Genomic DNA, 23028 nt, shown 5'->3' on the forward strand with positions numbered 1-23028 from the left:
ATGTCGAGTTTAATGTTGACATGGCGACTTTAAAGTCGATACATTGAGATTAAAGTCGACATTACATTTCAACTTTATTCTCGAAATGTCGAGTTTAATGTCGACATGGCGAGTTTAATCTCGTCATGGCAAAAATATTTTTTCCTTCATGTGTGGCCCTAATACTCCGTCGTAGACTCGCCATATCCTGACTCAGGAAAAAAAAACATTTTCTTGCTTTGCCGCAAACTCAGCAATGAAATCATAGGCCAGTTTGCAGGTAGCCTAACGTCTTTTTCATAGAAGGGAGAGCCCAGTCTCTCCTGTGACATGGAGATGCGCAAATAGTTTTTAATAGCCTGTTCAACTTCGAAAAGCTTCGTTCACCCGATGCCAGTCACTGATCGCAATTTCAAAGTTCGGAAAGCTTCATCTTTTTAAGTTTTAAGTGCAGTGGCCCCTATCTGCCCCCTTTGGAATTATATCTCGAGCCTATTATAAGGTCCAGTGCGTTATGTCCTGGGATTCGGATGTGCTCAAAAAGAAAAGAAAAAACACTTTTTTATAGATGGTTATGAGGAGCAATGTGAGAGAGAAATTTGATGATCATTGATCGTTGTTTTGGGACGTTAAGCCTTTTCCATAGGCGTCAGTGAAGGAGATTGAAGAATGACCATTTTTTTATACGAAAATATTTCTTAACTACAAAAACTCAGTGTCTAAAAACTCAAGTGTCATTCAGACTCAACCCTCTTGTTGTTTTATTATCTTTTTCGTTGTCGTTTGAACGTTGGCAAGCAGGCATGTTGCGGTTGCAATTTAAGTGAAATTTCTACAGTAGGCCTACAACATGCTGTTAGGCTGGGCTACTGTCAATGTACTTGTACAGGTAAATGTTCAACAATTGCTGGTGTACAGGTTATATAATCAATTAGCTAAACCATTTGTCCAGCTGTTTAAACATTTTTTCGTGCTACATTCAAACGCAAAAGGTGCTTTGATATATTTTTCGTTTGAACGTCGGCAAGCAGGCATGCTTTGGTTGCAATGAATGAGGATAATTGCTTTTTTTGGCATTATTTTGAATATGACTCGCTCCAGTCTCAACAGCACGTACTTTTTCCACACGCTAAGTTCTAACACACATAGGCCTATCCCCTCTCGCTTTCTCTCTCTCCATCCATGCACACGGTGCTTTCTTAAAGGAGCTGCACCATTTTACAACAATTGCATCTACATTTTCATATTAGAATGTTTTGTCAAGTGTAAGCTTAAACTACCGTGATCAATTTAAGTTCCCGTGCCCCCGCTGAAAGTCTCTTATGCTCTTATGCGTTTATAGTTTCACTATCAAATCTATAAGTAACCGTGACAAATAGGGTATAAGATATATAAACTCACGCTATTGTATTATCATATATGTTTGGTAATGGCTCAGCTTTCTCTGATTGTTCTACTGACTTGGAAACTGCATCATGGAAGCAGTAAGTCAAGTCGCATCAAAAATAGTAGTGGCACCAAAGTGACACCTTGTGGTTGTTTGTGTCAACTGCAGTTTGTGCCATTTCTGCCGAGAAAATGAGGATCGTGATTCCTGAAGGAACCCATCCAAACTTAACAGGGACCCACTGTAGATGTGAAAGGGAAAGGGGTGGTGATTGTCCGAGATGACTGCATCAACACTGAGTGTGGACTCTTGGGCATGAATGTCATAGCAGACTGCTGGGCTGGTATTTTCTGTGGTAGGCACCCCGGTGTGGCTGCATTTAAATCTGTATTCTGGGACGCTGCCTTTGCTGCCTGCCAAAGGACTAACACTTCAGTAACGTGTATGGACCTACAGGGGGTGGCTAGACTTCCGCGGCAGCCCCCAGTGGTGATTCCGCCTTCAACAGAGATGATGGTCTGGGCCCAGGTGCCGCTGGCCAACCCGACTGTCCCGTCTTGATCGATGATCTGGAAAACTATAGCCAAGAATGGAGGGTGGCTAGATCAGTGAGTTGGACTCAAGGGGCTAAGGTTCCCCTGCGTATATGTAACCCTAACCCTTTTCCCCTGGAACTCCCTCAGAGACGCCCCCTGGCTTCAGTTAGCCAGATTGATCAACAAGACATTCTGGGGCAGTCAAGATTGGTGCTGTGAAACGCTGGACCTCATGTCGTTGAGGTCGATATCCGGCATGTTGACCAGACTCCGGTTGATGACCACCCAGCCATGTCCTTGTGTGGCGAGGGACTGAACAACGACCAGCAGGCACAGTTGAAGGCGCTATTGCATAGGTGGTCCCATGTGTTTGCAGTCAACGACGAGGATTTCGGGAGGACTGCTGTCATCACTCACCAGATCCCCACTGGCAAGGCACCACCAATTCGAGAGCGCTACCGCCCAGTTCCCCCAAAACTCTACATGGAACTACGGACCTTACTGCAAGGGATGTTGGACAGTGGGGTGGTTAAGGAAAGTGCTAGCCCGTGGGCTGCTCCAGTAGTCCTCGCAAAAAAGAAAGATGGCTCATTGAGGTTCTGCGTGGACTACCGTGAACTCAACGCGGTAACCCACAAGAACTCCTTCATGCTTGGAAGGTGAACGATAAGCCCCCATCAGAGAATGACCGCTCTTCCCTGTCCCCACAGCTGCGTTGCCTCCTCCGAGAGTGGAACCGACTAGAGCTGCGAGACGGAGTACTGGTGAGGTGTGTCACGGAGCCGGACACCGGTGAGCCAGTGGACCAAGTTCTCGTCCCAAAACAACAGGCCCGAAGACTCTGGGAGGATTACCACAAGGCCGGGGGCCATGCAAGTGGCGACAAGATGGTGTTTTATTCTATTGGGTTGGGATGAGTACAAACGCACGGATGTGGGCAGCAGAGTTCACCACTTGTGTAGTGGAAGTCTGGTGCGTTGACAAAAGCCCCTTTATGTCCGATCCCCTCCAGCTATCCCTTCGAGACTGTGGCGTTGGACTTCCTGTCTCTCGGGAGGCCATCTTACGCCTACCAATACATCCTCGTCATTACGGACCTCTTCTCTCGCTATGCTCTGGCAGTGCCGACAAAGGATCAGACTGCCCTAACAACGGTGAAGGCCCTATGGACAGCCCTCATTCTCCCATTTGGCTGTCCTGAGCGGATACTTACGGACCAGGGAGCAGCCTTCGAATCAGCACTGATGCAACAGCTGTGTGTGGTGTATGGTTGCAAAAAGGTACGCACTACGCCCTACCACCCACAGGGCAACGGTGCCTGCGAGCGCTTTAATCGCACTCTCCTGTCTCTGTTGGGCACTATTGAGGTTAACTCTCAGACTCATTGGCCAAGTTTACTTCCTGCCCTTTTGCAAGCCTACAACAACACTACACACGCAAGCACGGGCATGACCCCTCATTACGTCATCTTTGGGCGCCACGCCAGACTACCCGTAGACATGCTACATGACGTTGCTCCTCCACAGAGAGGACCTGGATGGCTGGGTCCGTAGCCACCACCAAGCGCTCCTGCATGCCTACGCCACGGTTCGTAACAATGTAGAATGACGAACTCAATGGAACCAAGATCGTTACAACCGTTACCAGCCACCACAAAAAAAAAAAAAACACTGAACATTGACTTTGGTAGTGGTCGGGGACGACCACCATTAGGCGGGGGGGAGAAATGTAACGGGGCTGAATGTGTTATCAGGAACATTAACTGATGGTAGGGGGTGGGGCTGGTTAATAGTGTATGATTACGTTGTGGTGTGTATGCGGTTTGTTGTGCTCTTCTACAGATGCATTCAATCGCCCCTCAATGGCAGACCTGCGCAGTTGGTGGCTGAAAGATTTAAAATGCCAATGGTGGCCTTTGACTGAGAGAATTCTTGGTGGCAGTAGGCACCCGCAAGGACTACCACCGAAGCCCGGAGAAGTAAAGGGGGCTCGGAAGACACAACGCACCTGGGGAGAGGCTATATATCGTTCTATCAGAGCGGCGTACAGACCGGAATACAACGCACCCAATATATCCACGTTAAGGGAAGTAACTTGACCATCGTTCTATGAGTGAGAGGGCTGTTATCGCGGCTGTTGTGGACATTGATTTCTACCCCTTTCCCCTGCAGTTCCGGAGACAGCTGAATCGAGCGGAGGAAGACGGCGAAAGAGAGGCCTACAACGCACTCTATGTATTGCACTAAAGGGAAGTACTCATATCGTAGCCTACCACTATTTGTGCGAGTGGCCTAGCTTTGTGTCAGTGTGATTGCTGATCACTGTTCCCCCCCTTCCACAGCTCTGTTCGTGTCTACGAAGAGGCGTGTGGGTCTTGAAAGCGAGTGCGTGCCATAAGGAGAGGACTATTGGGAGTGTCGGGTCTGGACTGTTCACCGCGGCGGCCATTGAGTAGGCTAGCTAGCTTCGAGCGCTGGCAGCTACTACGTGGAGGAGTAAATCGCTGGGTCGTGAGTGGTGCATGGACTGTTCCTCTATAGCCCTTATTAGTCTTTTCCTTGTACGAACTAATATTACCAGTTGTCTAGCCTAATTATTATGTCCGGCTGCCCATGGTGCTAGATAGGCCTGCTATGTGATCCTGAATCTGGTGATTGTCTTATGCTGTTAAGTGCTCTATGTCTCTGTGGGCCTATTGCCCGTTTTGTCTGAATGTCACGGTAGCTTAAATTTGCTGTGTTGCCGTGGTGTTCAGTGCTCTTATGATTCACCGTGATACTGTTGGCTTGTATGGCCCTTTACGTTTGCCGTGAGGATTGATAATTGTGTGCTGTGTTACATAATAATTGTGTGCTGTGTTATATGCCGTCACACCGTCAGGCATACCCACATTGCGTAGAGCATTATAGCCTGAGCTCCCTCCTCTAGAGGGCGCCAGAATATGGTATTTACATATACTAGGCTATTGATTTGTTTTGTAGTTTCAGTGCTTCCATACTGGTCCTATCCTGTAAACAGGCTGTAAACTTACATGGGCTATTGATTTGTTCTGTGACCCTTCGGTTCTTTTATACTGGTCCTATACTGTCAACAGGCTGTAAACTTACATGGGCTATTGATTTGTTCTGTGGCCCTTCAGTTCTTTCATACTGGTCTTATACTGCAATTGGGTTGTGAACTTCACATAGGCTATTGATTTAATCTGTGGCCCTTCAGCTCTTTCACACTGGTCCTATACTTTTAATTGCTTACAACTGGTAATGTACTGTTGTGTCATATATGAACCGCTCAATTTTTAAGATAATTTAATAAAACTGTTTTTTATAAAAAAATCCTTCAGCGTTGTTTGTGTGTGCCTCAAGGGTCAACAGTTATAACCTGCTTTCCGTTACACTATTACTTACTTAACTTTAGCTGCTGAGTACTTACACATCTGGAGGAAGCTTGGGGATAAGTTCAACTGAGAAGTCTGAATCTTGGAGGACTTCATTTGGAACGTGTGTCATTGATCTGTGGTTGATGTAAAATTTTACTGTTTTTGACTGATTGCTGGATTTCTTCCCACTTCTTTCACAGCTGGTCACCACCCCATGGACCACCCAAGTAAAGGATGTGCAAGGATCATAGAAATCATCTGACTGTCTGGTGTTCAACTTCAACTTTAGATTCCTTTTCTTAATGCAGAGGTAACACTGGGCTAGGTCACACTCAATCCTCCATTTTTTTATGCACTCCATGGGCAAAGAGAAACTCCCTCCAGTTATATTGCGTCTTCCTGTTTGTTCCCATGCTATTTGAACATCTTCAATGGTTATGCTGTCACCATCCCCCACTGCACTGCTAGCAGACACCATCTGACACAGTGGTTTCCAGATCTTCACATATTCCTGGACGTCTTTAAAGTAATCCTTGGTGCAACGTTCAGCCTGTTTGCTGAAACAATCTGTTGGCTGATGAGCATGCTCTACACAAACCACAAAGTTAGGCTTAACATACAGGAGCTGAGCTCTGGGGATACAAGAACCCCTATGGCACTCTGCTGTTAGCTGTACTTTTAGTGTTTCACCATGTTTCAAGTGAAGGGAGTGCATAGTGTAGAGCTTTTCCTGACTTGCTCTATCTTGAAGCTGCAGAATTTCATCTAAGTCTTCATCTTGAGGTTGTTGAATGTCATCACCAGATTCAGTTTCTGACTCCTCCCCACTCCACATTTCACATGTGCAGATGAGATCGGTTGCCGTAGCCCAGTCCTCACTTTGAACTGCCACTACAATGTCATGCCATGTCTTCCGTGGGACCTTGATGCATGGATTGCCTTCTTCCAGTTCTCTCAGTTCTGCTCGCACCCTTGAACTGTGTAATGTGTACACTCGTCTCCTCCACTTTAGCTTGACTCGCTCTTGATCAAACTTAGGTTGGTTGTCCAATAGCAGGTCTCTATAGTGTAAAAACAGCCTTTCAGGCAACAAACCCTTGTTATGTAGGAAAGACACAGTAAAATGATCTTCCTGTTGGTTTACAAACACCACACAAGCCAGTTTGGAAGAACTTTGCTTACTAAGGCTGATGGAGAAATTCATGATCTCAACTTGTCTTTCATACTCCTCAACATTTATGTTGCTTTTCTCAAACTGCTTACACAATTTGTCAATATCTAACTGAGAATATTGGACAGAACTTTGACTGTAAGCTGAATGAAAGAGCCTCTGCAAGACCACGTCCATATAGTGCCTAATGGGTGACGATGCGTGGGTGTATGCATCAACCGCCAGTGAATAGTGGCCAACATTAGACTCTTCACCAGAGTTGGAGCGAATGAAGTAGGCTTTACCCTGAACATCTCTTAATTTTGAAATCACAGGCAGAAGTTGTGGGTACCAGTCATCTGTTCCAATGAGGTCAGCCATGATATCATATTGGCCTCTTAGGGCAGCTTCTTTTATCTTACTCCAGGTAGATGACAACACTGTGAAAGGTCCATCTCCTAGATTCTGTTCCTCACCACCACAGAGATGCTTCAAGTGTGCTGACATCGGTATCTGATCCATGTATCTCTCTTTGAGTTTTCTTATCTCCTCCTCATCTGGAGGTTTCTGGCATCTTAGGGGACAGCAACACTTGGTTTCATCATTGTCAATCAAATATCTGGACATTTCATGGTTAAACATTATGTTAAGCTCTTCTACCATGATATGGGATCTCCTTCTCCCTGTAGTCTGGTATTTGTCTGGTTGGGAATATAACCAGTCTCTCTGAAGCCTACCCTTCCTGCAAGTCTGAGAAAATCGGTATGCCACTGCAATGCAGTCTTCCAGTGTATCACACTTCAGATCATTCCCTGTTCCCCATTCCCTATTCTCTGATATCTTGCTGAGAATATCTTCCACTTCTTCATAGGACAGCTTCCTGTTAGAATTTATTAGGGAGAACTGCCATGTCTTGTGAATAATTGAGCCTGTTTCTTTATCCACATTAATGATTAGTGAAATGACTCTTCGATCTTTATTCGGTAAAAGACTCCATTGTGTCATGCTGACCGATTCTGGGAACATGAAGATTGGCTTTTCCCCAGTTCCAGTGCGATAGTATGTGGCTCCCCTCTCCTCAGCACTTCTATCAAGCAAATCACCCTTTCTCAAAACACTTGCAACATCAACTATGTGAACTCCAACTTCATAATGACTTTCATTCTCATCATTTTTCACACTTATTGCATCATCCAGGTGTGTAGCTTTAAATGGGTCAATAGTAAAAGTGATTAATTTCCGCAAGTCCTCAGGTTTATTTTTTTCGTCCACATCAGCAATGGGAAAATCAGTAGGAGGCAACTGGTCCATTTTGAACTTCGCATCCAAGACCCTTAGGCCCTCATCTACAGTTGTCCCAATGGGAAGAACATCAATCACTTTTCCTAGTGGAAAGTAGCAGTTGTCTTTCCAGCAAATCACCTGCACAATGAACAAATGCTTTTGCCTCAGCTTCTCATCAATGTGTTCATACCTTGCAATCTTCCAGTCTCCATTCTCAAGATTCCAAATGGGCATCCAATCACGAGAGCGCTTCAGTAGTAGCACACGGATTGTTTTTGCATCTTTGTTGATGGACACCATTTCTTTCTTAATGAACTTACTCTCCTTTTTGTCCTCTCTATGCTGGAAGTCATCTTTAAGAATACATAAAAAGGACTCACCTACAATAGATCTATCCTTTTCAGACTTCGAGAGCCATTCAGATCGTGCAGTATGGCCTATACCTCGGCCCATATCAGACTCATCATCAGAGGGATCTTCAGATCGTACTGTATATCCTATGGTCAGTATATTCCAGGATTGCCCTTGTTTGTATACATGTGTATTCCTAGACGATCTCCTTGTGCTTGCTCGAGATGGAAAGTTACTCTGTGTCACACTCTCTGCCTCTGATTGTTCACTGTTTTCATCAGCATAGTCATTGATCATTTGTTGCAATATCAGATCCATCTGATCCTCTTCAACCAATGGACTGTCTTCTGCATCAACATTACGTTCTGCTTTCTGGAATCTTGAAATTTCCTCCACTTCCTTCCTCAGAAATTCCTCTGTGAGGTGGTCAGGTTGGGCACTTCCTTTCTTGATGCAATGCTCTATGTAGCATTTCCATGTTTTGGAGCATTTCCCGAAGAAGCAGAGAGCAGCAGAATCTCCCACTACTATCACCTCAGATTGCGCTCTAGTCATGGCCGTGTTCAAGACACGGGCATCATTGAAAAACTCCAAACAACTGGTATTTGACTGGAGTAATTGATCTCGTGTCTGAACTGCAGTCATCACTATCACCCTGAACTGCTTACCTGTCAAGAAAGAGGACATAATGACAAACAGAACATTAACATAATGATAAATTATATATTTTGACTGCTGAGCTAAGAACTAATGACTCACCTTGAACATTGGCTAAGTTTTGCACTAATACTCTGCCAAGCCGTTTTCTCCTAAGTTTTTCTCTCACGACTTGAACCTGTTAATGTATAAGTAACATGAATGAGATGCAAGCTTCAGATTCATGATTATCACCATGAGTCCTAATGGACATTTCTCCCACTGTACCTGGACACTATTTTCACAATCATGTAACTTTAGGGCTCAATACTTAATATTTACTTAATGCTTAATAATACAACACAACCACTGGAACAAATCCTTACCTGGTGACCCTCCGATAGAACACAGATGTCTTCTGCTTTTTGTGGTCCCCACTCCTTTGCTGGCCAGTCATCAAGAAGTTCTCCAACTATGTTTACAACTGTCTCAGCCTCTTCCAAATTGTACCAAGACTGGCTCTTTGGATGTAAATGCCATTCCCCTCTAACATGATGGAACCTGAGTGGATAGTGTTTGGGATGAGCAGGTACATTTCCACATGCTCTGATGGTATCTCGCTTGGCAGTGTAGAAGTGGGTGGACACAAAATTCACAATCTCTTTATTTGAACGGTAGTTTTCATTAAAAATTATTCTGCTCTCTAAGGCAACGTTTTTCCTTTCGGACTGGTAGTAGTGGAAGAGTCGATTGAGCAGCGTGTGGTCTGAGCGCTTGTGATCCTCCACAGAGAAGAGCTTGGGCCCCACCTGCATGTGATCTCCAGCCAGAACTATTCGAGTCTTAGGGCCTGCCAGGCCAAGAGCCATCAGGGCTTCACTCTCCAGCATCTGAGAGGCTTCGTCAATCATGATGTGGCTGAAGTAGTTTTCGGGGAGCTTCAGGTCATGGAGGTTCTTTGCCCATGAAGTCGTTATTATCACAATACGGTGTGAGTCTAAGTCATGTTTCATTGGGAAAATGAACAATTGGCCATTTGGAGACAAAAGACAGTACTTCAGTGTTATCACATCTGTAGCTCTAACAGTAGTCTCATTCATCGTTTTCTTAATTCTAAGTGGTTTGACTTCATGATACCCAGCTTCAAAGTACTGATGGAAGTGGCGATTGACATATATGTCTGCAGAGCTGAAATGTAAGAGGTTAAAATTTGGTTAGCATTCCCAATTACATTATCTCAAAAACTGCTTAAAGTATTATTTACCTGAATTAATTGAAATCAATGATTGAGTGAAATCTGTCTTTGTTGAAGTTACCTGTTTGTGAGTGTGCAGATAAGTACACGGCCACTAGACTGGCAGACTACCTCTTTTGCGGCTGAGGCCAAAGTGAATGTTTTTCCAGTTCCAAAGGGCCCATATATCAGCAGCGGTGCGACACCATTTTTTCCATCAAGTTCACCAAGGATGAATTCCATGGCAGCCTGCTGATTTGCATTGAGCTTCGGATATTTCAGTGAATGTGACGGAACACAGCTGTTTGTGAAATCTGGGAGCACGTTATCCAAGTCTGGAAGGAGATCAATGGCCTTGTGCATCTCACAGAATGAGAGACGATTCAGCTGGAATTGGACCTCCATGTCACGTATCTGATCCTTTTGAAGGTCCAAGTTTAAACAGCAAGTTCTCGACAGCTGCAGATGTATCTCTTTGTCACTGGCAACATCTCTAATGATGACAGCCTCATAGACCTTTTGTTTTGGATCACAGGAAGTGACTTCACCAACAAGAACAGAGTCCACCTCTCGTTTCAGCAAGAATCCCTCTGGAGCGCCTTGTGCTATATTAAAGGAGAAAGCCAAAGTGCCAAAAAGCCCTCCAGGAAGTGCACGGAAACCTATCTCTTTGTAAGGGCTTGCTAATGTCATGGTTCCCCGAAAATCAAGCCTGTGATGAGAAGAAGTTATTAAATAAAAGTAATTGGTGTAATTGTAACACAGGCATTAAGTTATTCCAACCATTTATTTTAAAAGAGTTGGATGAACATATTGAGAAAAAAAGGGCTTTCAACTTCTTCAGGAAGTTTTTGCAATAGGGTCCATGTTAAATCAGACAGAATCCAGGAAAATGGTTATCGCACCAACTCAAATTTTACTTAAACTTTGTCTATAATGTTTTTGTCCCTGTTTCTTGTGAAATATTTCTGTTAAACTCAGCTTGATTCAGCTTGATTTTTTAATAATATTTATCTTGGAGGCCATGTTAAAAGTATTATTCCTAGCCCATCCAAACATTTTAGGATGGAAGACAAACATGTCCTCGTTATGAGTGGACCATTAAAAGTTTGTACAGCATGCCCATTGACAATGTCTGCAAATAAAATACTTAATTAATGCTGTGCCCGTATTTCAGATCTCTGCAGCAAATGCACATGAAGATATTGTAACGATTTGATAGCGACACACACAGTTGTCCAATCAAAAGGTTTATTTGCTGAGAACGAGAGCAGGGACACAGACCAAGACCAAGACACAGAACACAATGCACACAGAGTAGGTCAAGAAGACACACACACTACACCAACAGGGGAGGTCCAGCCCCCCACACGAAAAGGAACACACACGAGGGATAACTAAAAGGGAAACATGTTAGGATAAAGACACCAACTTTACACTTATAACTTAGGATAATAACGACATAAACCCCCCGATTGTTCGCTCTCGTGTCCCAGCATGCTTTTCGCCGGAGAACGGTAGCACAGTCTTTTTTTACGCCGACGCTACAATATTAAGTATAAGGAGGTGTGATTGCATCTTTTGGTAATTTTCATTGGACTAAAATGGTATGTGGGGTAGGAAGTAGGAACACGGACATCATGTGGCAATAGGCCTGAAGAAGATTAGCATGCCGTACACATTTTTAATGATTCAGTCATACTGTGAACATGTTTGTCTTCCATCCTGCAAAGTGTGGGCTGGCTATCAATAATACTTTTTTAAACATAGGATTTGTACAAAATCTGAGACGGTGCAGCAACAACCTTATCTGATTTGACACGGAATGACCCAACAGCTCACTGTTTGGTCCATGTGGTAAATACATTTCTTGTAATATATGATATTCATCAGAAACCAGAAATAGATATGAAAAAATACTTCCTCCATTACCTGCTAACCATTTCTGCTTCAACACGCTCCTCTTCAAATAGAAAATTGTGCATTCTCTCCTTGTAGTTCTGACGACTGATTGTAGTAACGCTATCAGCTGTTTTGCCAGTACCAAACTTTTTCTGAGGGAGTTCATATGTCTTCAGGAGCTCGTCTTGAGTTCTGGATAGTAAGTGGGGGAGGTAGGGGATAATATCCCGGTTTCCTCTGTGCCATCGCTCCAAAATGGGCGCAAAAGTCTCTAAGACCCCCTCAGGTTCCAAAAGAGATTGCCCTACTCGTACCTTGAGCTTTTGCAAAAGCACTGGTCTTATGTCAAAGTCGAACACCAGCCACTGCTCAAACAGACCAGAGAGGGAAGACGTAAAGGTGACAGTGACTTCATAACACAGTCCAGACTTCACAAAAGCATTTCCTACTGAATATGTGCATGCCATATTGTGAGAGCTGTCACCAAGGTTGAATATGGCTCCTGGTTCGTTCTTTAGCAAGGCCACATGGGATAACAATCTCTAGAAAGAAAAAAAGAGATTCAGAGATTCTGTTACGATTCATATATTTGCAAACAATACGGTACTTGTAAAACATTAGTCCAGTGCCAAGTGCCTTTCTGCTGTGAAATCTTCAGATCAGAAATGAGTTTACCAGCCAGACATGGCAACGTGTCTTCACTATCATCTTGAATGTTCTTTATTGTTTTTATTTTCAAAGGGCCTATGTGTAGTTTGTTGTAGTTCAAAATATTCAGAAAGATAGCAACAGAATGTAGAAATAGCAACATAAAGAAATAACCATATTGATGCAATGTCAAAAAATCCCAGCACTGCATTCCTCAGATATCCACCAAAGTTAGAATACTGCCTTCGAACCATACTTGTCATGGTTAGTACTAATAGTGATGTGTTTTGGCAACACATAATGACCATTCTCTACACAGCAGCAATGGCCATTCCGGGTCACAATGATGTCACTTGCTTATTGTTGGAGATCAGTCTTGGGGTCTGTGGGGTCACACGGTTCAGCCAAATTATGACCAGCACTAAATATAATTTTTTGTTATTCTAGTTTCAAAGATTCAGTGATTAGATAAGCTGTATCAATGCTCAAGATATATAAGTAAAGTTTGAACTTCCTGCCACATATGGGTCTTTATTCAACCTACTGACTAAATAGCTATCTGTCAACTTGTGCAAAGTAGACATGCACACTGAAGGACAGAATAGTACTCAATTATTACCTAATTTTATTACTTCAATACAACACAACCCAATGAAAGAGTGCCATTGTGTGTGTCATGCCTCAACCAGCCAGGAGATGCCGCCAGAACCATAGATATTAGAAAGCTAGATACCGCATTGGGCTCCAAAACGTACATAAATAGTGACGTCATCTTGGTGGGGCAACAATCACTGGAGGCCAATGGAAGAGCATGTGACTGACTGGAAATCAGACAGGTGTCTCTGATTGCCGGCAAGTGTTGCCCATAGACAGTAAAGGTGTTTGCCCCCAGCAATATGGCGGCCGCGTTTACGATGCCACCTAATAGAACTCGACGGATAATGCGGTATCTAGCTTTCTAATATCTATGGCCAGAACCCTCAAGCCCTTGGAAGTCGGCCCAGGGAATCCCGGTCAACCAGGAAATGGCAGATGTCCCAAGCCTATGCCAAACAGTCTGAGAAACCCCATGCCAGGTGATCAGGGGAATCACCTCCTATGGCCCATTCTGAATGGCCTTAAGTCCCTTGTTCCCAAGCTTCTGTGCTCAGTCATGATTCAACCTGATGGACAGTGGCAACCCTGTTTTCTTGTTGCCGTGCCTTCCCTCTATGCCCTGCTCCTTTTAACTCTTGCTCCTGTAGCTGTCTTTGTTACCTGCAGCACATGGTCTGTAAGGACTCTCCTTTGTTCTCGGTTTTGGATGTTAATGGACTTTTGAGTTACATACCTGAAGATACTGTTTACGTTGTTTACCCGAGGATACTGTTTTAAGTTACTTAGGGACCGTTCGTCATTTATAAACGGGGCCACCGGAGGGATTTTGAGTGCTTCAATCAAAAGTTGCATGACCCTCCCCTGCCTGTAAGAAAAATTTTAACGACCCTCCAGCAGCATCTTCTAAAAAGACATGACCCTCCCCGACCAATTGTCGATACCTTCCGCCCACGCTCTTAGACGCTATGAAAACACATTGACCTGAACTACCGTTTTTAAATCAACCTCTGCTTTCTGATCTTACACATCACACTTCACCAAGATGGTGGCCATTTCACGATTTGGCGCTTGCAGTGTTCGGCCGTAGGCTATGTCTACGTGCGCAACTGCCAGGCTACTCAGCCACGAGTAGACAAAGAATTCCCCCTGTATATTAACTCCAAGTTGGCCTACATAACTTACCAACTCTACACTGTAGACCATAAACTGGCTATTTATGACCAAATGTATTTGTTCAACTTTATGAAGCAGAATTACGCACTGCTAGCGATGAACAAATTGCACTTGTTGCTGGTTACCAATAAATACTATTTTTTTTTGCAAACAACAAAAACAGAAAGGATGGAGTCGAGACAGCAAAGCTAGAGATGGGTAGGAACAAGGTCAATTGGTAGAAATGCTTGTCAAAACGTTAGGAGCTGGATGTGTGGATGAAGCACAATTATGCTTTATGTTAAGCATGCACACTGTTTAAAGTTAGGCTACACGGTAAACTACAAGTAAACCAAAGTTAAATTTAGCTTTTTTAGGGCTGGATGAAGTTGACCAAATGGATATAGGCTGTTAGGCGTGAATAAAGTAGGCTACTTTGTTGCTCCAACCCTTCCAACGTTAATGGGGACGAATGTTGACATTTTCCGTATTTTGCCCGTGAAATCTCCCTTATTTTCATTGTTCAATGTTGACAAAGATATGGAACGAAAGAGAACGTTATCTGGCGACAGAAATCAACAATCAAACAAGCCACTTTGGTTTTTTGCTGTTTTCATTAATACAAAAGATGGGTGCCCCCCCCTCCTAGACAAAAAAAAGTTAGGTGACCCTCCCCTCAACAAAGAATAAAAAGACATGACCCTCCCCTATTTTCCTCCGGTGGCCCCGTTTATAAATAACGAACGGTCCCTTACCTGAAGAAATTTGAGTTGACCCTGTGTTGCTGGATTTCAGTTATTGGAAAATAAATCCTTCTGTTGCAACTTCACTCTCTTGTCTCCTGCAATTGTGCTCAAACAGAATCTTAACAGCATGACTGAGCCACAAGTGAGTACAGTGGAGGTAGAAGACATGCAGACAATTATAAGCAGAATGGAAGTTGGTTATAGTGAGCAAGAAAGGTGCATCCACAAGCAATGGGGCAATCCTTGGATCAACTTAATGCCTCCTTCTAGACCCTCTCCCAGGCGGTGGCCAGGATCAATATAACACCTCCCCCCTCAGCTCCTGAAACGCCACCACCGCTAGCTCCTACAGCTCCAAATTCTCCTTCTGGTGTCCATCTCCCATCACCTCAGCGATTTGAAGGAAGCCCAGGCTTTTTAACTCAATGTGCTTTGAGCTTTTCAATTACGGCCTAACAGCTTCCCCACAGAAGAGTCCAAAGTGGCATACATCACCACTTTCCTATCAGGCAAAGCCCTGGAGTGGGCCACAGCGGTCTGGGAAAAGAGCCTACCCATCTGTCATGATGCCAGATTTCATGACCCAGATTCAGACTATCTTCTGAAGACATCTCCTTCAGCTTGAACAAGGCAGGTGGTCGGTTGCAGATTATCCAATCGAGTTTTGCACTTTAACAGAGTCTGGCTGGGAAGGGGACTATGATTACCTTCTATCACGGTCCCCAAGAACTTTTGAAAGATGTCCTTGTCAACCGAGAATGGCGACACAGTTTGGAGGAGTTGTTATTAAATTACATTTGGCTGACGCATTTTTTTAAATATATATATATCACCTCTGACCTGGATCAACGAGTTTGTGAGCACAGATGGGAGCGCACAACTGGACTCCAGCCCTCGGTATCTCTTCCCAAAAACCAACCGTCCAGTCACCTCACATCCAGGGAGTAACCCATGCAGCTTGAGCGTTCAAGGATCTTGCCTGAAGAAAAGGAACATCCGAGGCGTGAGAACCGGTGTCTGTACTGTGGAGACTGGCCACTTCCGGGACCGATCGATCGATCAAAAAACAACGCTCACTAGGGTAAAGGGGACCACTAGTGAGCAGGGCGGCAAGTTATTAATCATCAAGGCTGCAGCTTTTGGTCACACTAGAGTGGGAAGGTGACTCAAATGGCAAAATATCACTTCAGGCGTTGGTAGACTCCAGGGCAGAGAAGAGTCTCATGGACATTACTCTGGCCAAGCGACTCAATATCCCTTACGAGGTGGGCTCCTCTCCTTACTCTGTTCAGGTATTAGATGGACAACCCCTAGGATTGGGACAGATTTAATTTATCTCTCTCCAAAAGAGACCTTAGTACCGGAATACCCCTGGCTTAAGACACACTCTCCTCAGTTTAACTGGAGTATGGGTTCTTTAGTAACTTGGGGCCCAGATTGTGTAAAGACCTGCTCTGTCAAACTGCTCAGAGGACACAGAGTGCACAGTACCAGTTCAGGTACTGCCGAAGTCTTCCCTAGAGTTTCCAGAGGTAGACCTAGCGCTAATACCTCAGCAATACCATGACTTGAGGGAGGTTTAGTCTAAGATTTGTACTCTTCCTCAACACAGACCAGAAGGGGTGTCCATGGACCCCAGAAAGGTGCAAGCAGTCGTTGAGTGGCCAGACCCCACGTCTCTTAAAGAGGCCCTATGCAACAATTTTAGCAAAAATGACCTTAATTATGCAGGTTGAGAGTCATTCTGATGGTTCTACAACACTTTTTGGGTCGTTTGGTGGGTGCCTCGTCTCCCCCTAGTGCTTCTCCGCTGAAAAACCGAATATGCAACTTTCTGGTCCGGTCCGAACACATCCGGATGTAACTCGGCGGAAATACTCGAAAATTTAGTCAGATTGTAGTTTCTAAGAAGACTGCAAAACGGACTCCGACTTGGCTTTGTTGCTGTTGAAATTGTAAGTAGCCTACCCTTGGGTGAACTTCATTTTTGTAATGTGATTTGATAGTCTCTTGAACAATGTGTTTGCTCGACCGTTTCATTGTGAGCCCTACGTGTTTAGCTTGGTTTATTGATGGCTAGCTCGCTAGCTAGTGGAGGTTTAGCGTAGCAGTCACTTGCTACCGAAGCTGCAGGGGGAGCTATGTCGTGAAAAATGCGAGCCCAAATCAGGCAAAAACCCAGAAACAGCGAAGGAATAACCAGATTTAGCCTAAAAGGCTAAACCCCCACCAGGTCCAGTGGGCCTTTTTTTACATTTTTTAATTTCATCCTCACCTACAGGCCATGCTCTAAGAATATTAAAGTTGATGCCCTTTCCCGCCAGCATGATGCCTCTGAGCAGGATTCTCCACCTGAGAACATTATTCCCCCGTGCTGAGTGATTGGGCAAGTGTGGATTGCCTTGGAAGACTCAATCCTCCAGGACCAGCAAGTGGAACCTGACCCAGGAGGTGGTCTGACCGGGTGCCTTTTTGTCCCAACGGCATTGCGCTCTGATGTGCTTAGATGGGACCATGATGATGACTTAGTTGGGAACCCTGAAACAAAGAGGATGTTGGAGTTCCATCCATTTTATGGCCTCAGCTGAAAGATTAAAATAAGATAATTTTGATAAAATGTGTCTGGTGATTCACAGTGTCAAAAGCCTTCTTAAGGTCCAGAAACACTGCACTTACTATACCACCCTCATCTGGTTTGTGTGAAATCCAAATTGCATTGGGTGTAAAGGAGCCCAAGCCCAAGTTTAGATGATTTTTCAGCTGTTCTGCTACCCATTTTTCTGAGACCTTGGATATCACTGATAGAATACTAATGGGTCTATAATTTCACACCATTGTTTTATCACCAGACTTATAGATTGGAGATACCACTGCTGTTTTGCCTAACTGACAGATTGATCAGATGAGCAATTGGGCAAGCAAGTGTGTCCCTGTGTGATTTTTAAAATGTGGTATCCAAACCATATAATAAATTTATATATTTTTTTTAAATCATTAAATGCACTTGCTATCATGTCATTATTTTGGGTCAAGATTCCATTCACTTTAAGTTCAGGTGAAGTTGTCCTTTATTCCTACCAGTTAATTTATTAATATTTCTCCAGATAAGTTTCCCATTTCCCTGTGCTTCATTAATTATTCAGATAAAAATAATCTGCCTTTCTTAATCTCATCGCCTTTGACTGTTTCAGAGTGGCTGGCTATGGGCATGCACAAACATGTCCTTAAAACAACCCTTAACGTTCGTTTTTGAACGTTCAAATTCCTGACTACAGAGTTTTGTTTTAGCATGGTTTTCCTCCGTAAAAGAGACTGGCATTGTATGTATAAATTGATGTATAAATTTGCAGATGACATAACATTGGTAGGGCTTATCTCTAAGGATGATGACAACGTGGCTTACAGAAACAAGGTCCTCACACTAGTGGAATGGTGTTCAGTGCCAATGATTACTCTCAGCACCAGTTTGGCTGTTTACAGTAGCACATGACACCCGGCACCTGACGTTTGAAAATTGCAAAATATAAATGTAAATTCATGGATGAACTACAGAAAAAATCCTGTTTTTCGCCTTGGTCGGGATCCATGGAAAACCGTACGTGTTAGTGTCAAATAAAGGTGTTCTAGAGGCATATTCTGGAAGTAGGCTATAGCAAAGCATATCAGGAGGACTAAAAGTGAAATGGAAGAAATGACCGTTTTGGCAACTGACTTTTTAATTTCATTTTAATCTGTTGGCATAAAACATAAATAGTTATTTGATTCAGTGGAAAATATTTGTGAGATTTTGGAGATGTTTTGCCATCTGAATGTTTTCTATGTTTAACTGAATAAGTCTAAAAACTGTTTGGACCACAATTGGCAAAACAGTTTGTTGCATCCCACCAGTGGACCATAGGAAAACCAATAAGCAAAACGCCAGGTGGGCCGACAGTGGTCAACCTATTGCTACCTGAGATATATTACCCACCTCTGTTTTGATCTGGAAAGTCCATTTAACCTCTGTGCCTACTTCTTGACACTCCAAATAGAGATCTTCATCATGTGTGATGTCAACCTCATCAACATGCTCTGCCATCTAGAATAGATAAATTGCCATTAGTGTTGTGGAGACACAGCGAGAAGAAACAACAGTTTGAAAAAAGAAAGCACAAATCAAACCTACACACAGTGTAAAGGTTTACAGTACTACAATTGCAGAAATTACATATAACAAGGTATCTCTTAGATTAAAAATACATATATATTTGTATTCTAACACCATGGAAAACACATCATTTTTTTGTCATGGGGGATTCCAGCCCCCATTTTAAGTCTGCACTGATGTTCTACAGTAGATGTCTTTGCTCCCACAAAGTTTTAGTACCATGTGACATGATCACATTTCTAAGCGCTGATGCAAGAAAAGGCGTGATCGACTACCCATGGGCTTGCCATTGTATACAATTGCTGTCAAAACACTTAATAAGAAAACACCTACAGGCGTAAAAATATATTGTGTACAGGAGGTTAAAAATGTGTGTACCGTAATTTCCCAACTATTAGCTTATATATTGATTTTGCTAAATTTCTTCAGCTATGAGGTTAATACACGGAAGCAGTTAATATGGTATTAATATGGTTTTGTTTATCTTAACTTGCATAAAACACTGTCCTGCGGCTTATACACAATGCGGCTAATACACAGGAAATTACTGTAGGTTATACATCCTGGCATATGTGACGCGATCTGGCAAAATGAGTCACAGTGACCCAAAATTCAAAATTCATGTTTTTGTTTGTTTTTATGTAATGTTCGTAATTCTATGTAATGTTCTGTTAATTTTTTGTATTTATTTTTCTAGTTAAATGTAATCACTCTTTTTTATGTTCTTTTCTTTTTTGGGTTATTCTTAGTCCTTTTATTCTGATTATTCCATTGGGCTGATGAGCGCCTTAGCTAGCCTGCCTTGTGTGAAGTCCCTCATCCATCCGTGACGCTGCACATCCAATGTCTACACGGAGGGATTGCTCAGCAAGGGCGCCTAACGTTAATCTGCGAGAGATCTGCAGCTGCCACGACCACTGAGCTGCGGCTGACATAAGAGCTGTCATGCTAGCATCTACCGTTAGGTGCCTGGAGTCTGGATTGAGTGCTAAGGAACTCTGATGACAGCGTCAACCATGAAACAACAAACAACAAACTGTCGCTGTCTGGACCACCGAGCTGATAATCGGCAAGGTCGCCCATCACGACTTCGGACTGTCTTGTTTTTCCAGTGCTCTCCAGACTGCCAGTCAATTCTCCAGGTTGGTCAGTTATAAAGAACTGTTGGCGTTGCATCGGTTCTGAAGACACAGCTGTGCAGTTTTCACTTCATTGCCCTTGGACATTTTCAGCAGGTTTGGAAATTGGACTAATTGAACATGATTTTTTTTCTTTTGAAATTGATTTTCTTTTTACTTTTTATTTGTTCATTTTGTTTTTTGTCTGTCTTGTATGTCTTGGTGTCACGGGGTACGCTGGCGACTACGCCGCTCCGTCTTGCATCTTTTGTGTTTGTTATTTATTAAATGTATTTGTCATGTATTGATGTCACGGGCACGCTGGCAACTACCCCGCTCCATCCAGCATTTTTTGTCTTTAACACACCATGCAACTGACACAAGAACACAGTGCAGGAAAGCTTTTCAGTGAATCAGTACCGGTAATCAAGTCTCAGATCAGAGAAAATTGTGGTAATAACGTCAAGGCAGTCAGTGTAATGTTGAGTAATCTGTGAATGTGAATGGATTATAAAATATATGGAAATTGATTTTGGTGTGAGATTTCTTGTGGGGCGGCATGAGAGCATGAGATTCAGGCTGGAAGCATGAGTTTCATGCCAGATGAGTGAGAGTTAACAGCCCTGATTTGCCTAAAATTGTGCATGTTCATGTAACCTGTGGCTCATCCCTGTACCTGCCCAGGCTTGAACCTACAAAATTGGATTCTGGATTAGAAGGTGGGTGCTAGCAAGTAGGGCTAAAACCCATGGGTGCTAGCATCTGTCTCAAGCACACTAAGGTAAGATTAAATCTCAGGTAAGGTAAGGTATCAGGAGGGAGATTTACGTACTTACTGCACAGCTACTTTATACCAACTGGCCATCATTACATTCACCTCCCAAGTGTGAATTTACTGTATGTGTGTGTGTGTGTGTGTGTGTATGTGTTGCTTAGTGTCTCACTCACAGTCACAACTGTTTTGTCACTGTCTCTATACTCCTTGAGTAGACGATCCTGGTAAGAAGTCTCATCCTCCACTGGCCCGCGGGCACCTACGTCACTGCTTTAATTTGGGATGCAAACATGTTAGGATGTTGGATGCAAATTCTGAAAATGTGATGATCATGTCTATAGCATTACATAACTTGTCCTTTTTTTACCTGTCATTTGATGTATGCAGTTTAGTAGTGGAGTTCTGAGAGAGCAACCGGACTTCATTTGAGTGTTGTGGCTGCCTCCTCTTTTGAGATAGCCACAGAAGCTCCATACGATTCCACTCACTGTTGATTTCCTGCTTCCAAACTGCCAACTCCACTTTGTTATGGGCAAACTGGCACTCCAGAGGAATATGCCCTGGGGACTTATCTTTGGTATCATGGCAGCACAGTTGCAGCAAGGCTTTGGGAGGAAGTGGTCGTATCTCACTGAACATGCGGTTGCCCGGACTCTGTTCCAAACAGTGTACCATCATTGGCGTCCAGCGATGTCCCAAAACTGTGCCACAAACATGACTGGACTCTCTCTCTGTTATCCTACATGGACTTCTATTGAAACATTCTCTGCAGAGCTCCTGAAATTCTCCACTCCAGTCTGCAAATATATTTTCAGAAACCCCTTCCAGGTTGGAGACATTTTGTTCCAACTCACTTATCAGACTGATTAAAGACTCAAGATCTAGAAAATGCCTCTTTAGGAAATTCCAAATCAAAACTTCCTCAGGACTCCTTGCAAAGGTACATCTCTTTCTATGTACAGTGCATCCACTACCCTCCGCAAAGAACCAACATACGTCGTACTGCATTGGATTTGGATATTCTGGTCGCTTTGAAATTGGCCTCCAACATTTTCCATCTTTCTTGAGTTTAGCTAAGAGCAAATTTTCTTGACACTTGTGTGGTATAGTCTTTATTGAATATGTGATTTCCTCTTCCTTGGTGGTGCAAATAGAACAGCCTATCCGCAGCTCAGCTGTTTGGAGTACCTCATTAAGAATGGATATGTCGTACTCACTGACAGCCATTATGAGACACGCTACTGTCACAGCACATGACTTACTCTCTGTAATAAGCAAGGAGAAGATACGCAAGAGTTAAGTATGAAAACTTTAGTTAACTACCCATGTATACAAACCACATAACCAACAACCTCAGTCTGCATTAAAGTAACATATTAACTATACACTGTAATAAACTGATGTGTTAATTAAAGTAACATATTAACTATACACTGTAATAAACTGATGTGTTTATGGTCATGTCTTTATTGACAAGAGCAGCAGGTTATAGGCCACTGTAATATGTACACTGTAATCAACATGCTTTTTTGCATAGTAAGTTGTTCTACTCTTCCTTTCTCACACTGAAATTGTGAAATTGAATAGCATGTGATTGCACATTGGTACGCATATTTAAGCCTAAACAAAACTCAATAACTATTAGGCCTGTTTTAAAAAAGAAGAGCCTAACTTAACTGGTGAACTTGTATTTAGGCTACTTTCAGTAGGCTATTTAACAACCATCTCTGATCCATGTTGCAGGGCTATGCCATATTAATGGTAGAAGTCAGTTGCAACATCTGACTTCTACCATTAAAATACATATTTGGAATGGCTATTTCATAACTAGGCATCATCTAATTATTTGATAATTTTATTTGTACAAATGTCTCCAAAGTCCAAAGTCTCTCAGTGTTGCAACCATCCCTAGCCTCACCTATGACATTGTTGCTTTTGTTGAGTAGGCTTAAGGCTCTGGCATGGTCGTGCGTCACATTTGCGCGTGTCCAAGACGTGCGTCATTTTTGC

General features: G+C 43.2%; 1 protein-coding gene across 4 annotated transcripts in view; it reads right to left on the bottom strand.

Annotated features, from left to right (window-relative positions):
- The window catches only part of LOC143104697 (3'-5' exoribonuclease HELZ2-like), a 58453-nt gene that overhangs the window by 29194 nt on the left and 6231 nt on the right, over positions 1 to 23028 (bottom strand). For 2 of the 4 annotated variants that reach the window (XM_076268935.1, XM_076268936.1), the window contains exons 2-9: positions 21386 to 22283; positions 21192 to 21288; positions 18949 to 19056; positions 11866 to 12377; positions 10016 to 10645; positions 9086 to 9887; positions 8823 to 8898; positions 5332 to 8731 (exon numbers count right to left, since the gene is read on the bottom strand). In XM_076268935.1, the coding sequence (XP_076125050.1) occupies positions 5332 to 8731; positions 8823 to 8898; positions 9086 to 9887; positions 10016 to 10645; positions 11866 to 12377; positions 18949 to 19056; positions 21192 to 21288; positions 21386 to 22245 (6485 nt within the window). In that variant the 5' untranslated portion in view covers positions 22246 to 22283. Of the gene's footprint in view, positions 1 to 5331; positions 8732 to 8822; positions 8899 to 9085; positions 9888 to 10015; positions 10646 to 11865; positions 12378 to 14987; positions 15913 to 18948; positions 19057 to 21191; positions 21289 to 21385; positions 22284 to 23028 lie in introns of those variants that run through there. The other 2 variants (XM_076268937.1, XM_076268938.1) reach the window with 2 other exon arrangements.

The sequence above is a fragment of the Alosa pseudoharengus genome, unplaced genomic scaffold (genome assembly GCF_046254945.1).
Source record: "Alosa pseudoharengus isolate Yale_2024_CS ecotype anadromous, Long Island Sound unplaced genomic scaffold, YU_APseudo_1.1 YU_APseudo_1.1_scf_5, whole genome shotgun sequence".
Lineage (NCBI taxonomy): Eukaryota > Metazoa > Chordata > Actinopteri > Clupeiformes > Clupeidae > Alosa > Alosa pseudoharengus.